At 37.9% G+C, this 15,605-nt stretch overlaps 1 protein-coding gene across 1 annotated transcript; it reads right to left on the reverse strand.

Moving 5' to 3' along the window:
* Positions 1-905: 905 nt before the first annotated feature.
* On the reverse strand, positions 906-12,356 carry grpr (gastrin-releasing peptide receptor). The gene is made up of 4 exons (XM_008404478.3): positions 9,830-12,356; positions 7,441-7,792; positions 6,981-7,094; positions 906-5,704 (listed from the first exon to the last, which is right to left on the reverse strand). Exons 1-4 carry the CDS (start codon positions 10,138-10,140, stop codon positions 5,423-5,425), a joined length of 1,059 nt encoding a protein of 352 aa, XP_008402700.2. The 5' UTR covers positions 10,141-12,356; the 3' UTR covers positions 906-5,422.
* Positions 12,357-15,605: the final 3,249 nt, after the last annotated feature.

Consider the following 15,605-nt stretch of genomic DNA (forward strand, 5'->3'; position numbering starts at 1 on the left):
TTTAAAAGAGCACAATAAGACAGACTTCTTAATGGAAATCTGAAGAGTTTTTTTATTCAAATCTAAAAAATGTGTCCTTTAAAAACCCCAGAGCCGTGACGAAGCAGCAGTGTGAGCAAAAGACTCAGCATCTCCAAAACATTTGTTTTTCTGTTCATTTTGCTGTTAAAGCAGGAAATAAGGATTGATTTTCACGTGGGTTTATAAAATGTCTTTCCACAACGCTTCCAGTCGATAAAATGTGAAGAGGAAGGCGTGATGTTGGTGCATTCCTGTTGTACAAGGCTCTTAATTGATTTTTGTGATTCATTAATAGGTCAGACATTGCAGTGTCTGACTGCAGTGATCTCTGTCGTGAGCACAAAATATTTTGAACTTGAGGAGCAAATTTGTTTCTCTTTTACTGTTTCTTTCAAAAGAAGCCAAACTAAAGGGAGTCGGCCGCTGCTGGCGATGACAAAAGGAAGAATTTTGTCTCCCTCTTCTTGTAGATATGGAGTACTCCTTTTTCTTTTAACATTCCTGATGTTTACCTGAGTTGAGCTCTTTCTGCTATTGTTTTATATAAGCAACTGTTTTAAGGAATAATTGTATAAACAAGCTAGTAATCTAATTCTTGAATTTTTTTAATATACATTTATGACCAAATACTTTTGGTCATAAATGACCAAAGGTATTTGGTCATTTAAAGTTTGATAAGAAACAATCGCAAGAATAACTAAAATTGTTAGCATTTACAAAGTGGGACTTCTGTAGCTGTCCATCTTAGAGAGGCCTTAATAAATATAATGCAAACCTAGAATACTTTAAAGTGACTCCCACTTAATCAAAACATTGTTTAGCAATTAAGAGGCAGCTGTAAACCATCTTGTGAAAATACCCAGGGTTCATAACTGCGTCTTTATACACAAAATTGCAACTTACTTCATGAGGAAATCCGATCAGATCTTTATTTTAACACAGAACTTGCTTTCTAAAAAGGAAACTTTGTAGATGACATCGAAATCCTGACCTTTCGTGACCTTGTTTGTTTTTCCAGCTGATTAATAAAAGAGTCGGAAAAGGGTAGAGTGCCTTCTCCGGGTCAGGGGGGTCGTCCTGCCTCAAGTGGAGGAGTTTAAGTATCTGGGGATCTTGTTCACGAATGAGGGAAGGAGGGAGCGGGAGGTCGACAGGCTGATTGGGGCAGCGTCTGCCGTGAAGCGGGCGCTGTACCGGTCCGTCGTGGTGAAGAGAGAGCTGAGTCAAAAAGCAAAGCTCTCGATTTACCGGTCGATCTACGTTCCCACCCTCATCTATCGTCATGAGCTTTGGGTCATGACCGAAAGAACGAGATCATGGATACAAGCGGCCGAAATGGGTTTCCTCCGCAGGGTGGCTGGGCTCTCCCTTAGAGATAGGGTGAGAAGCTCGGTCATCCGGGAGGGACTCAGAGTAGAGCCGCTGCTCCTCCACGTCGAGAGGAGTTGAGGTGGCTCGGCACCAGATGCCTGGGCACGTCCCACCGGGAGGAGGCCTCGGGGAAGACCCAGGACACGCTGGAGGGACTATGTCTCTCGGCTGGCCTGGGAACGCCTTTGGGTTCCCCCGGAGGAGCTAGAAGAAGTGGCTGGGGAGAGGGAAGTCTGGGCCTCCCTTCTGAAGCTGCTGCGGATAAGTGGCAGAAAATGGATGGATGGATGGGTGGATGGATTAATAAAAGTTTGGATTGTGAAAGGATCTCATGTGCTCAGGGTGACAGATTTCTGAAGTTTCTCTCAGTCAGCCCTTTCACCTTGGAAAATTTAGCTTATTGACACACAAAACAAAAGCCTGTTAGAGCAGCTTACAGGCTCTGACATGTCATCCCTACAAACGTGTATGAAATCTGGCTATTAGTTTAGGGCCGAATAAACACTCGGTGTCACTTTTTTTTTCTTCTTTTTTTTACATAAACCTGCTTAGTTGTTTGTTTCTTGGTTCACTAAGTCTTGATTTCAGCTGTGACTTTCACATAGTTACCAAAAGAAAAGCACAGATCCATATTGGTCTGGGGAAACATGAGGCAAATAGAAGGAACCAGCAAGGAGGGAAAGAAACAAAAGTGCTTAAATACTGGGAAGTGTGATTGCTGGAACAATGGAGAATGGAGCAGAACTAATTACAAAACGGATGCAGCTGTGAGAGAAGAGCTGAGGGAAAAAGAAATAACAAAAGGGAGAAAAGAGACAAAAACACCAGCAGGAGGAGCTGAGCAAACAAACTTAGCCACAACTAAACACAAAAAATAAACAGCAAAGATGAATTTACTAAAATAACTAAGAATAGACAAGACAACAGACAAAGGGGAAACATAATACAATTATAAAAAACAACCGGTAAAAACTATAAACCCAGAAAAAAAAACAAAAAAAACACCCAAGATCCAAACATATGGTCCTTCCATGTTGCTTTTTCTTTTATGCTTTTGAGAAGCAAATACTATTTTAATTGAAAATTCAAACCAAATTGCAAGTTTGTGGTTAGTTTAATGTTTCTTACTCATAATGCCTCCTAACTTGATTTCTCAGAAAGATGTGAAAGAAAATCGACATCTTCAATAATAACTTTCACTTACGTCACGAGAACAATGTGAGAATATGTCAAAATTCTCAAAAAGAAATTTTAAAAACACACTTCAACCAGTGGTGGTTCAGAGTAGCAGCAACAAGATGATGGATTTAAGTTAAAATCCAAAGCAAAACACAATACAGGATACCACATTAAATCAACAAGCAGGCAGAACTTGACGCTTCCAGGAAACATGTACATCGTCTCAGCTGTGGATTTGTCACAGTGACACTCACTCAGGGTTGAGACTTTACTGGCTCATGGTGTCCTTTGTGAGCCAGTGGGCCTTTTTAATTGGCAATACTGTGAATATTTGTAATAAAGGTGTAAGAAAGGTGTCTTTTTCCCCCTAAAAAAACTGTCAGCTTGGTCAGTCCCATGCATAATGTGATGTCCCTGAAGGTCTTGCTGCCTTCATTTCTAGAGCATTTCTAAAATAAAAAACAGAAGATTTAAATGTAAAATGACAAAAGGCAACAAACCCAAGCAGAAACAGTGGGTCAAGAAAAGACTCATCCTGTGGGTCTTTTCACACACAGCGTTGCTGCAGGACTCCTCTGATTAGGCTTGTTTATTTACAAAACCAGATAACAATGAGAACATCAGGCTAAGGTATCCAATCGCAATTGTGTGAATAAATTTTAATTTCTTGCATGTTGTTGATAAAGCAGAAGTGGCTCCAGTGGATTTAGCTCCAACATTAGGCACATTTGTTGGCAAATTGACAAACAGTTGGTGACGGGATGCGAGACGGCGCTCCTCTGCATTTTTAAAAGACCTAAAAATATCTTAACGTGCCACTGAAACCTTGTCTCACTGGATGAAGATCATCACATTAAGCTCCATTCATCAGCATTAATAACGAGTCAGCTGGCTGCATGTGTTGCTGGAAGAGAGTCTTTTAGGGGAGCTGAAACAACAGGTTCAGTTCCTGGAACGTACAACGTCTATAAATTAAGACGGAAATATCTCCGATAGGTTTTATGTTGCAAAAATTATATTTTTGTTGCATTATTTCTTGGTTGAAGTTTCTTAACACCTTTCCTGTGACATGGTTAAAACCAATATTCATGTGATTTTTGCAGGATGCAGCTTTATTGTCTTATACAAAAAATGAAGCAGACTATTACTTTGTTTATCTTTACTCAAAAATGCTGTCCATAAAACATCCTGTTTTAAAATATAAAAATAAATAATCAAGAACATATCAAAGCCAAAAGTGCCATTACTTTTTTTTCACAATGGTTGCAATAAAAATGCCTGAATACTATATATACATATATAATTAACATTTTAGTCTTCAAATACATTGGCCAAATACTCAATCTGTACAAATACTGAACTGACTGAATTACACACTCACACAAGATTGAGCTTGAGCTTTTCTTTCTTAGAAACATTGAATTAATTATGTTGCAGTCACCACATGTTTCGCATCTGCACATTTTTATGTGTATGGTTTGATAAACAAGGGTGTACGACTTTATTTACATAATCTGATTTCAGTCTCAGTCAATCTCCTAATCATTCTTTGGATTATGAATTTTTCACCTAATTTAAAATAAGAGAGGAGGCTCTGGACTTAATGTCGAAATAAAGGTGTATTTCATTAAACAAATGAACTGCACATAGTCAACAAATGCATTCATTATCATCACATCAACATCTATTTCCTACTGATGTAATTAACAGAATATAAATAACATACTCCACAATTTTTATCCTGCCAAAAATAGGAATAAAAAAAAATAAGTTACAGATATTATCTATGCCAACTAAAGGTTTAACTTTAAACAAAAGTTGTTTTTTTTTGTCTCTCTCAGGAGTTTAAAGGAAGATTTTCCAGAATCTAACCATGAAGTTGTAATATCTAATGATATTTTGAAGAAACAAAATTAAGAGAAGAAAAGCAATGAGTTCTTCAGTGTTAATGTTAGCATCTTAGCTCATCAGAACCTCCACAGCAGGAGAATAAAGAAGCTGAACTGCGGTCCTGAACTTGTCGGATCAACTCTTTGTGAAACGGACCGGGTCTCCAACCAAACAGATGTCTGAACCAATCTGCCTTTCTGTGTCAGGGAGATCTGGCCCAGCTCCCTGGATGGTTTTTGTGGATTGTTTCCCGGTTTGGCTCACGCCAGAGAAAATTTGGATTTGAAGTAACTCAGAACCTGTTGAATGACGTTGATCAAAAAACACTGCGGAAACTTTACCTAAATATTACAAAAATTTAAAACACTAACCACCATTTAAAACTAACTAATGATGAATTATTTTAGAAATATTTTGGAAATTATGTAAGTTTTAATGTGTTCCTAGATGGCTTAATTTGGACTTAATTTCTTTTTCCGTTTTTTTAGAGGTTGAGACTTTCTTCAATGCCTTGTCCATCAAAATACAGAGACTGCTTCCAACTGATGCCTATTCTTTTGTTTCCTTTCTTTTGCTTACGTTTTATGTTATTTTAGGAATAGACCATAAGAAGATTCATTAAAAACAAACTGGTAAATAGATATATACAAGCACAAATTGATCATTAACCACATAATTTGCAAAACTGTACACAACATCTTAAGATGAAGAGATTGTGGGTCATCTTCTCAAATGCAGAAATGCAGCCTAGAAACTTTAAAAGTGTAAAAATAAAAAAATCCGAAAAAATGTAAACAGCACTGACGTTATTTCACAAGGACAATCTCAAGTCTACACCGAACATTTTACACAAAGACTTCACCACAGAACTCCCTGTTTAACGTCTAGATTTTCTACACGCGTTTAGCTTTTCATGTGGAGAAAAAGATCCCAAATTGACATCTCTCTCTCACAAACACTTTTACACATAGTCCTCCTGGCACAGCTGCCTGCCATTGATCATTGTCAGGCTTGCCACAGAGTGATGTGTGCTGTGGACTGAAGTCATGCGTGTGTTATAATGTGTTGGGCTCTGTGGGGAGTGTTTGAACATGACATGACAGCAGCAGCACAGCTGCTGGTTGAACTGCTTCTTGAAGCTTTTACTCAGCAGGTAAAGGGCAAACGGGTTCATGCAGGAGTTAGTGAAGGCCAGAATCCGAGCAACAACGCTGAACACAAAGTGACCCAGAGACGTGTCCACCTGGTGGAGGAGAGAACGAAACGGATTATGCATATGTACAGTAGTATGAAAAGGTATTGTGTCCATTTCTTCATTTTTTTTCCCTTTTTCTTTTACACCGTAGTGGTACATGTCAGTCAAACATGCCGAGGCTAAATACACTTTTTTAAAATTGTTGTTTGTTCATGGAGAAAGGCTTAGCAAACCAAGCAGGCACTTCAGCATTGTATCAGGAATATCACATTATAACCAGCTCATGCGTTGTACCGAATAAATGTTATGCTTGTCAAAATCCATTGTTAATTTTAATTGTTCCTATTATGAAATACATCCCCTTAAAAACTAATTATCTGTGTTTGTCATTTTCTAACAGCAGGACTATAGTGAAGCTTTTATTTAAAGACAACTGAAAAGTGTTAGATTGAAACCCAAACTGAAAATCCTCAATGATTAATAAAGGCTCAATCAAACTTTGTAACTAACAATCCTGACTAGATATAATGGAGAGTAGAACTAAACTCATATACCACAAATACTGTATGTACCCAACACCAGTAGCCACTGGTGCATTTGTAGAGTACATTGATGGAGTAGGGGAAAAAATCTGGTGAAATGTGACTTAAAATTACTGTCTTCTCAGAGGTTTTTCTTTTTTTTCACTTTGTTTGAGAACTTTATATGAGATATGTAGCAGGTGAAAAATATAAAGAACTGAGCCCACTTAGCTTTTGGAGAATATAACCTCTACTTTGATACCAACAAAACCTTTTACTCTCACAAGATTAAAAGGTTGTTGACATTTGCTGTCAAAAACTTGTTGACAGCAAAAGGAATACATTTCTAAATCTGAATAAGTACAACAAAAAGATTAGAATTAGGCAGAAAGAAACTACAATTAAAACATGAGCAATTTAACACTGACAATTAATTCTGACCAATCTTGAACAGTTCATAAACTCACAGAAATATTTTCAATAAAAGGAAATAAGTAGAAGCAAATAAGTAACAAATGTTACAGTGTTTAGTAACATGTGTACCTTTTTCCATGTCTATATTATAAGGCTTTATGAAAGATTATTAGGAAATGAATCGAGATATTCTTTATTTATTTTTTATTTTTGTGCTTATCTTAAATGTTTTGGTGCTCCAAACAGATTTAGGTCTGAGGTAACATTTCAGTCCATTTAACTTAATGCAGTGAGGAAACTGTGAGGAATAGATTTTTAAAGAAAAAAAACAGCAGAAGATTTTAAACTTTAGCTAGACCAAAAACAATGACAATGTTCTTCATGGTTACCTGGGAGTAGTGATAGGAGCGGTATAAGTAGATGACGTGACTGGGCAGCCAGCACACTGCAAAGAGACCAACAAACACCAGAACCGTCTTGGCCAAGCGCTTTCTGGATTCAACCTGTCGATTGAACGAAACCGTTTCACAATGTTATCAAGGAATAAAATGCATGCCTGGCATTAAATGTAGATTTTTTTTTTTCCTTTTTTGCCACTCTATCAAAACAAACATAAAGCTAATGGAAAAGAGGCATTTAAACCCAGCTTACTGACATTGTATTGTAATATATTGGTATTTTATAAATAAATCCCAAAACTGATGGAAATAAGAGGTATAAAGAGTATAATGGTCAAAAAGGCAGGATAGTTTTTCTTTGAGAACGTCATTGAAGTGGTGAAATTTAAGAAAATAACACGAACATTTTCAGGTAGTTGTTGTAAGGAAGCTGCAAAGCTTAAACACTAGCCTGTCGTCTTGCATGGACGTTCCCCTCCATTGGAAGGTTGGACGCACTCTTGAAAAGGCTGTGGGCGATGAAGGTGTAGTACATGCTAATCACCAACAAGGGGATGACGTAGAAAATGAGGAAGGAGGCCATAGAGTGGACCTGAGGGTGCAGTTTCCCAGCGTGGGGGTAGGGGGCGCAAGTGACAAAGCTCTCGTTTGTAGAGGTCACGTTGAAGGCGTGGAGGTCCGAGTACACAGCCTCGGGGATTGCCAAGATGAGGGAGAAGACCCAGATGAACGCCGCTCGCAGGACAATGCTGGCTGTGGTGGTCGATTTTTGAAGATCAAGGGGTTTCACGATGGCCCTGTACCTGGTTAAAAAAACAGATAATAAATATTTTTAATTGCTAATTAAAGCGATTTCAGAGAAATCCAAGGGAACGTGTAAAAAGGCTTCTCTCATTCTTTTATTTTTAATAGAAGGACCAAATAGCACTTTGAATGTAGCATCTGGAATTTTGTTGTACTTGCAGGCCTGTTGTGTACAAAAGCAATAAAGCTTTCTATTCCAGTCAGTTCTGTTCTTTGTGCTTGACAGAATACATGTCAGATGTTAGTAAGCTTGGTTGAGCTTTTTTAGGGGCACTTTTTCATTTTGTAAGTGCTTTAAATTGCAGGAAAAATGTACGCCACTTCCTAGAACTCACACCTCTATTTTTGACTAAATTAGTAATTCACCTTGAAACACCTAAAAGTGTGTTTTTTTTGTTGTTTTTTTTTCTAGGCTGGAGAATAGCAATTTATTTTCCGAGGCACATATCATAAAATCTTTTTATACTGGAACACCATTCTTCCTCTCTATGCGGGGTATACTGTATGTAAGTAGCAAGGTGGAATGCAAGATTGTTGCTTTTTGCCTCTAAACCACTTAAGGATATAGTGATACAGCCAGTTGAAAACAGAGTACTTTTATGATAATCAACACAATCAATAGCTCAGCGATCAGTCCCTGGTTCCACCAATTCTTCATTTATATCAGGACAATAGTGTGACCTGTGCCAGGCAGCCTGAAAGAGAGACTCGAATTTACCCCGGCATTGGGGAATAACTTTGACATACAATCTTTTTGGGGGGTTTTTTGCATGCTGACTGCCATAATAGTGAAAACTTGCTCAGAAATACCATTTGACTGACATGAGAGGAATGGATGGGAGTTAATTTCCCTTTTGGGATTAATAAAGTATTTTTGAATTTGAATTTGAATTTCCAGGCTATTTGAGGTCCTGACAATGTCATGAGGGCAACTTCTTAATTAGCTGACATTTACACAGCTGAGTCTCTGTATTTGTGCTTCATTTGCATAATCCCCCTGGCCAGTTCAATGCAGAAGGAAGGTGATAAACCTCAACATGAAAAAGCCTACTTCAACAGCGATGCTATTCAAAAAGAATCACTGGGAAGAACAGATGCTGATCCAACAAGCGTCTTCAGGGAATTGTCAAAACCCTTTTACAAGGACGTCTGTCTAAAAAAAAGCACAATGAGCCTGTGTGATATTTGTTAAGGAAACCATTTTAAATATGACGACAATGCAGAGATTCATATTAAAAAAGACTTGAGGTTGTCATTGCTGCCAAAAGTGGATCAACAAAGTATTGAGCAAGGAGTGTGAACACTTACGTAAATGTAATTTATTAGCTTTTTTTGTTTGTGATAAATTTGCAAAAGGCACAAAAGCTTTTTCCTGCATTGTCATAGTGGGGTATGTGTGCGGATAATTTTCAGGAAAAGATTAATTTAGTGTGACTTATGGGTCAAGGCTGTAAAGTAATAAAATGTGGTAAAAAAATGAAGCAGTGTGGATACTTTCCAGATGCACTGTAGAGCTTAATTTCATCTGCCATTAAAATAAAAATGTCACCAATATTTTTGTGTGGTAAAAATCTTTACAAAAAACAAAAGGGAGAAAATAAAATATACTGCTCAAAAAAATAAAGGGAACACTTCAGTGTTCACTTAAATGTTAAAGTGTTCCCTTTATTTTTTTGAGCAGTGTATATAAAATCTACATTCAGGGGAAAGCATTTTATGTAATACCATGTTAAACAATCAGCCAGTGGGAAATGAATGTATAAAGAGAAGGTAAAGAATTGTCCAACAGCTTTGACTCACACATTATTTATTTATTTTTATTCTGATCCTCGTTTATAATCAGTCATTACATTTTTAGTTTATGTGAAACGTGGCTAAGCAGCATCACTTAGTAACTAAAAATAAAGAAGCAGTTACCAGTTTTCTGTTTGTGAACTAAAAACAAGTCACTTCTAAAGCACGCTGATCACAACATTCAGCTGATCAATACTGAATGTTTGCTTAGACAACGGATTACAAGTGAAACAGCAGCTTACCTGTCGGCAGAGAGGGCCGTGAGGGTGAACACGGACACCCCAACAGAGGTGAGCTGAATGAAGGGGATGACCTTACAGCCCACTCTCCCGAACAGCCACTCGTCTGAAAGGTAGCGGCTGGCGTCCACCGGAGCGCATGTCACCAGCAGCAAAACGTCCCCCAGCGCAAGGCTCGACATGAACAGATTGGGAACATTGCGGATAGATTTGGCCGAGCAAAACGTCCTGATGAGCGTGATGTTGCCAATGAGCCCCAAAACGCTGATGGCCCCGTAAACGGAGGCGATGGCCACGCCGGCGTACCACATCATCCGAGAGGAGCTGCGCGATCAAGTGATGCTGCTGCGCGATGCGTTGGAGTGAATACTCTCCATCTCTCTCGCAGTCACAGAATGCAGAAGAGATAACAGGGAATATGTTCTCGTAATGATCTTGTATATCCATGGAAATGAGGGGAGGAGGGGCGGCGGGGGGGTAAGCTCAGTGTCCAACTTTGGAGATGTGCGCATAACTTACTTTCAGAGCGCGCAGCCACTCGGTGCGCTCAAAGCAAGACGAATTAAACATTTGAATTTAATTTGCAGTATAGTTTTATTTATTTTTTTAAGTTTAATTAAATCGTGTTATCCAGTAGCTGGCGTTATTGAGGCCGAATGCTTTGGGTTTGTAGTGAAATCAAATTAACTTTTGTTTCCTGTTATTTTATTGAAGCTCGTTTCTTGATTTAATTTTTAAAAGTTCATTTCACGTTGACATTTCAGCTAGATTTACTGCCTGTACCTCTCTAATCAGCGCACCTGTGTTGCCTTTATTTATTTATTTGCTTATTTCTGGATGCGCACTCAAAGGCCACTTTATTAAGTAGCCTACATCTCGCTAATACCGGGTGGGACTCTGTTTTTCTCTCTTTTTTGCCATCAGAACTATCTTAATGGTATAAATGTAGCTATGTGTTGGAAATCTTCCCAAGGCAATGAGATCAGTTTTCTGTTCTTAGCTTGGAGATGTTACATCCGATGTGTTCTGGTGTTGTAGCCCATTTGTTTTAAGGTGTAGATCAATGTTGTTCTTCACCACGTCTAGGTGTCTAAGTGCCATATATTACTGCCTCTTTATTTGTGATTTGCTGTGTTTATTAGCAATCAGTTAATCAGGTGCTCCTTATGAAGTGAGTATATATATTTTCTTGGATTTACTCTGTTTATTGCCTAGTCCATTTGATGACACCCTCTCAGGTCTTTTCCCTTTTTCCATCCCATCTCATGAGGTTTTTTTTTCTTCCTCCTCTTCCTGCAGTCACAGCACCACTTAATTCATTACTCTAAAGTGTTTCCACTATACACCAGGGCTACATGCTGCTGTTTTACTGCCATTATTATTGATAGCAGAAAAAAAACAGATGTCCAATCCCAAATGTTTCACTGCATTCGTCCATCTGTCCAAGTTAGGCTTTAAACATCCATCCATCCATTTTCTTTCACCCTTGTCCCTCAGTGGGGTCGGGAGGGTTGCTGGTGCCCATCTCCAGCTAACGTTCTGGGCGAGAGGCAGGGTACACTCTGGACAGGTCGCCAGTCTGTTGCAGGGCAACACAGAGACAAACAGGACAAACAACCATGCACACACACACTCACACCTAGGGGCAATTTAGACAGACCAATTAACCTAACAGTCATGGTTTTGGATTGTGGGAGGAAATCGGAGTACCCGGAGAAAACCCACACATGCACAGGGAGAACATGCAAACTCCATGCAGAAAGACCCCAGGCCGGGAATTGAACCCAGAACCTTCTTGCTGCAAGGCAACAGCTCTACCAACTGCGCCACTGTGCAGCCCTTGGCTTTAAACATGTTCCTTTTTTTATTTTAGCAGCACAAGCTAACACTAAAACCCTCAACCTGTTCAATCAGTTATGTGATAAGGTTAAGTTTAAGTAGATAGCTATTTTCCTTGACTTGAAGATCGAGACACGTCTGCCTTATTTGAATGGCTTGTTCTCTTGTCTTTCCAATTTTGGAAGTGAAATGGCTTCTATGTGATGTTAATTCTACACAACAAGATAAAATAATACACAGTGACAAAATACTCAAGTAATGAAATGTTTTAAATGAATTTTAGGGATAGCACTTGCTCTTGGGAACTTTGTCAGCAAAAATGTTAATACTTCATAACACATGATTTTTTTTTTACAGTTTCAATTGATCCTAAAATTTGTTTTTTCTTTCTAAGTGCATGAGATTATTTCAAAATAAAAAATATATTAATTATTTTAAGGCTTTTACAGTTTCTACATGCCAGTAAATGTGCATGGGGCCGTTTATTTTTAAGTTTCTCATTACATTTTCGCACATCTTGGTAATACCGGATGAAATTTCATTTCTGTGACAGTTGTGTTGGACTGGGAGTTCTGGGCTAACATAGATCTACTTTTTATTACATTTATAGTTAAATATTTACAAAAAGAAACAAGATTGCAACATCAGTTTTAATTTATATATATAAAAAAAAGATTTCTATTGACAAGGGACAAATACTTTCTCCAAACTCAGTGTACAAAGGCATCATGCAGGACTCAAACCATCTTGATTCAAAGCAGCAGCACTAACAACTGCCCCACCATTTAACCCTCCATTACTCAGTAAATGTTAATGGTAATTTCAGAAACTATCTTCAGTTTTAAATTATTTTTTCTTTCTGACTTAAGCCATTTTTTAATCCATTGTATTTCAACCTGTTGGATATCTGTACTCACAGTTGAGTGCATCATTTGAAACATTGACCAACATTTTCTGAAAGTGTCTGAGACATTGCCAAAAGAGTAAGTGCAGTTATTATTTCTCAAAAGAAGATGCTGGGATTCTAAATAGCAAACAGTCGAATTCACACCCGACAAACGCTCAGCTGGTCTCTCTAGACATGCAGCATTAGGTCTGAATAGATATGTGGCTGCTGCAGAAAGACTGGCTCTCCACAGGTGTAAGAGATAAAAAAGGACCTCTAAGTCTTCAGCAGCAGGTCATGAAAGAGAAGAGTAATCCATGAAACACCTTTTTACATTTGCAGCGAAACATTGACGTAATAGAAAATGCTCGGGCATAAACACAACACATCAATGACTCAGAACAGCAGGATAGCAATGCCACTTGGAGAAAGAACATCTATAATCCTGGATTATTGCTATGGTTTACAGAGAGCTGGAAGAAAATTTGCAGTAAGTGCTTGCAAAACCCCACCTTACCTTTCGTTTGCTTTTTCAGTCATGTTGAGGTGAGATGATAAAGCCAGGAGAGCCAGAAACGTCTGTCTGTTAAGCAGAGGCAAATTAATGGGGAAATTTTACACTTCTAGACTAAAGAGAGAGAGAAAAAAACCCTCTAATCTGATAACTCATCACCCTTAATGAACTGATTCTGGCTTATCGCAAATAAAATCAAAGCAATTAATAAATTTTACCATAAAAAAAGAGTCTGTCTTCAAGCTTGAAATGCCATGTAAATATCAAGCAAAGACGCTGCAAGGCTTTGAGCACGAGCAGGCAAATGAAAACAGAGCTCATTTAAATCACATCTCCTGATAAAGAATACAAAGCCATGTTGAATCTATAAGGAGTTGGCACATTCGGACGACGTGATGTAAAAGAGACCAATGGCAGCGGGTGATCAGATGAAATCCTCTCAGCCAACAACTCTGACCGATGAGTTCACAAATAAAAACCTCTGGTGTCACTTCTCATACAAGAATCACTAATTGTACTCAGGCTGCCTTTTGTTGTCCTCAAAGGAATAAATTATTGACAAGTTGCATGGAAACAGGTTATGTTTGATGATGAGATGAATTGTTAAAGCATCGGAAATCCACAAGACCTGCTAAGTCCGTAAATACTTTGTTCCTCAGTACAGTTGTTGAAAAGAGAATAACGTGCAATGTGTAGAAAAGAAGCCACATGAAATAAAAGAAAGCGGAGAGATGGGAGTGGAGCTGAAGATTTAGATTGTCAGCCGTTCTGTTGGTTGGGTAAAGAAAAACAGAGTAACAAGGTCAGAAAAAAATTTAGTAGTTTTCCAAGTAAAAAGAAAAAACAGAGAGGAAAATATAAAGAAACGGGAAAAAATATAAAAGACTTAAATATTTTTCTGTAAACTTGAAAATTATTGGAAAATTATTATCTTACATGATAACTGCAGTCTTAAAAGGTATCTCACCATATCTTAATTTATTTTGGTTTTTTTCACATTGAGTACACTAGAAATAATTTAAAGTCCACAGAAAAAAGAAAACAGGAAGGACATGACAACACAACTTAAACAATGAGGGAATAAAAACATGATGAAAATGGCTGCAAGTAAAGTACAAACAGCATCTTTCCCAAAAGCAGATGGCTTTTTGTCTTCGCTTTGTGCTTATGTAATAAGTTTGTAACTTCAGAAAACAAAAGAAAGGAAAAAAAAAAACACATCTTGTTCTCATCTTGACATGCTACATTATTTCAACAAGAAACATGCATCTGCAAAGGAAGTTTGACAGAGCTTGCCCTCCGTTATATAAAGACACTCAGACTTTTACATGTGCATTCATGTGAAAAGGTGCGCTTTGCGCCTCATTAGGCATGTGTCCAGGACAAAGACAAGCAAGCGTATATAGAAGATGAACCAATGACGCTATATGAGATGCTGGTTTTGGCTTCTTGTACAAACGGAGAGGTGTGAAGAAGGTAAACGTCATTAGGTTACAAGAAAAGCACCACTGCTGTACTGAAGACAAGAGCGAGTCTCGACAGAAGTATCAGAAAGTGTTGCTTACAAAAGGCTTCTTTACAGGTAAAGGGTGTTTCTACGCTGTTATGACCAAATACTTGTCCAGTCTCAGAAGTTTAAGGGTCTTCTCAACAAATTGTTTCATATTGTTAAGTCTAAATTTCAAAATAATATTTTTTCAAAGAAAATCACTTTTTTCCCCATGGGAATCTGTGAGATTAACAGTAAGTAAAAGTAATACATTAAATCCTGCAAAAAATAAATGAGAAGAGTTGAGACTGCTGTGTACCTACCTTCTCTTCATGCATCTTCCATCTTCCTCCAACCCTTATTACTAATAAGGTGTTACTAATAACATCTGGCCTTTTGCACTACCTGCCAGATCGCCTGTTCCTTTATATCAGTCCAGTCAGGATCTTGTGAAAGTTTTGTTTCTGATGTTCTGTTTGTCGTTCCTGACTTTGCACCTGCCTGCTACCAACATATATTTTTTCCAGATCGTGGGTTTTGAATTGGTATATTGATCTTGAAACCTCAAACCTCAACAATCCACGCAAAAATATCCAATCGAAGAATCTGGAGAGAAAAAAGGTGATCAAAAATCACCACAAAAATTAACAAACAAATAAATAGCATATGTAATAGAATAAGAGCCAGTGTCCTGTAATCCATTTTGGCTTCTTTAAACTGGACTGCAAACATTTTTTTTGTTTTGCATCGGCAATAAAAATAAATGTTTCAAGAGTAGAGCTAATGGTGCATTTGAAATCCATGAAGACTATTTCAAATACTGAAGAATAGAGGATAGAGGACAAAGGTGATTATACAACTGAAACAAAACATCTGATGGCGAAGCCCTAAGCCAGAAAATGAAAACAAGTTGAGCTGAGAAAACTACTATGATATCTTCAACCTTAACCCTGTCAGTGCTGTTGTCCTTCTTTATGTAATCTCTATGACAGCATCTATATGTGCAGGGTTTTGTTTTTTTTTAAAAAGCCACTATTGTATTATTTTAATC

The sequence above is a fragment of the Poecilia reticulata genome, chromosome 3 (genome assembly GCF_904066995.2).
Source record: "Poecilia reticulata chromosome 3, P_reticulata-male-v2, whole genome shotgun sequence".
Lineage (NCBI taxonomy): Eukaryota > Metazoa > Chordata > Actinopteri > Cyprinodontiformes > Poeciliidae > Poecilia > Poecilia reticulata.

Coding starts and splice junctions, on each gene's coding strand:
- grpr (XM_008404478.3), bottom strand. CDS start 10,140: ATGATGTGGTACGCCGGCGTGGCCATCGCCTCCGTTTACGGGGCCATC. Junction 7,793..9,829: donor ACGGCCCTCTCTGCCGACAG/GTAAGCTGCTGT, acceptor TTTTTTAACCAG/GTACAGGGCCATCGTGAAAC. Junction 5,705..6,980: donor GCTCCTATCACTACTCCCAG/GTAACCATGAAG, acceptor CTCCTCCACCAG/GTGGACACGTCTCTGGGTCA.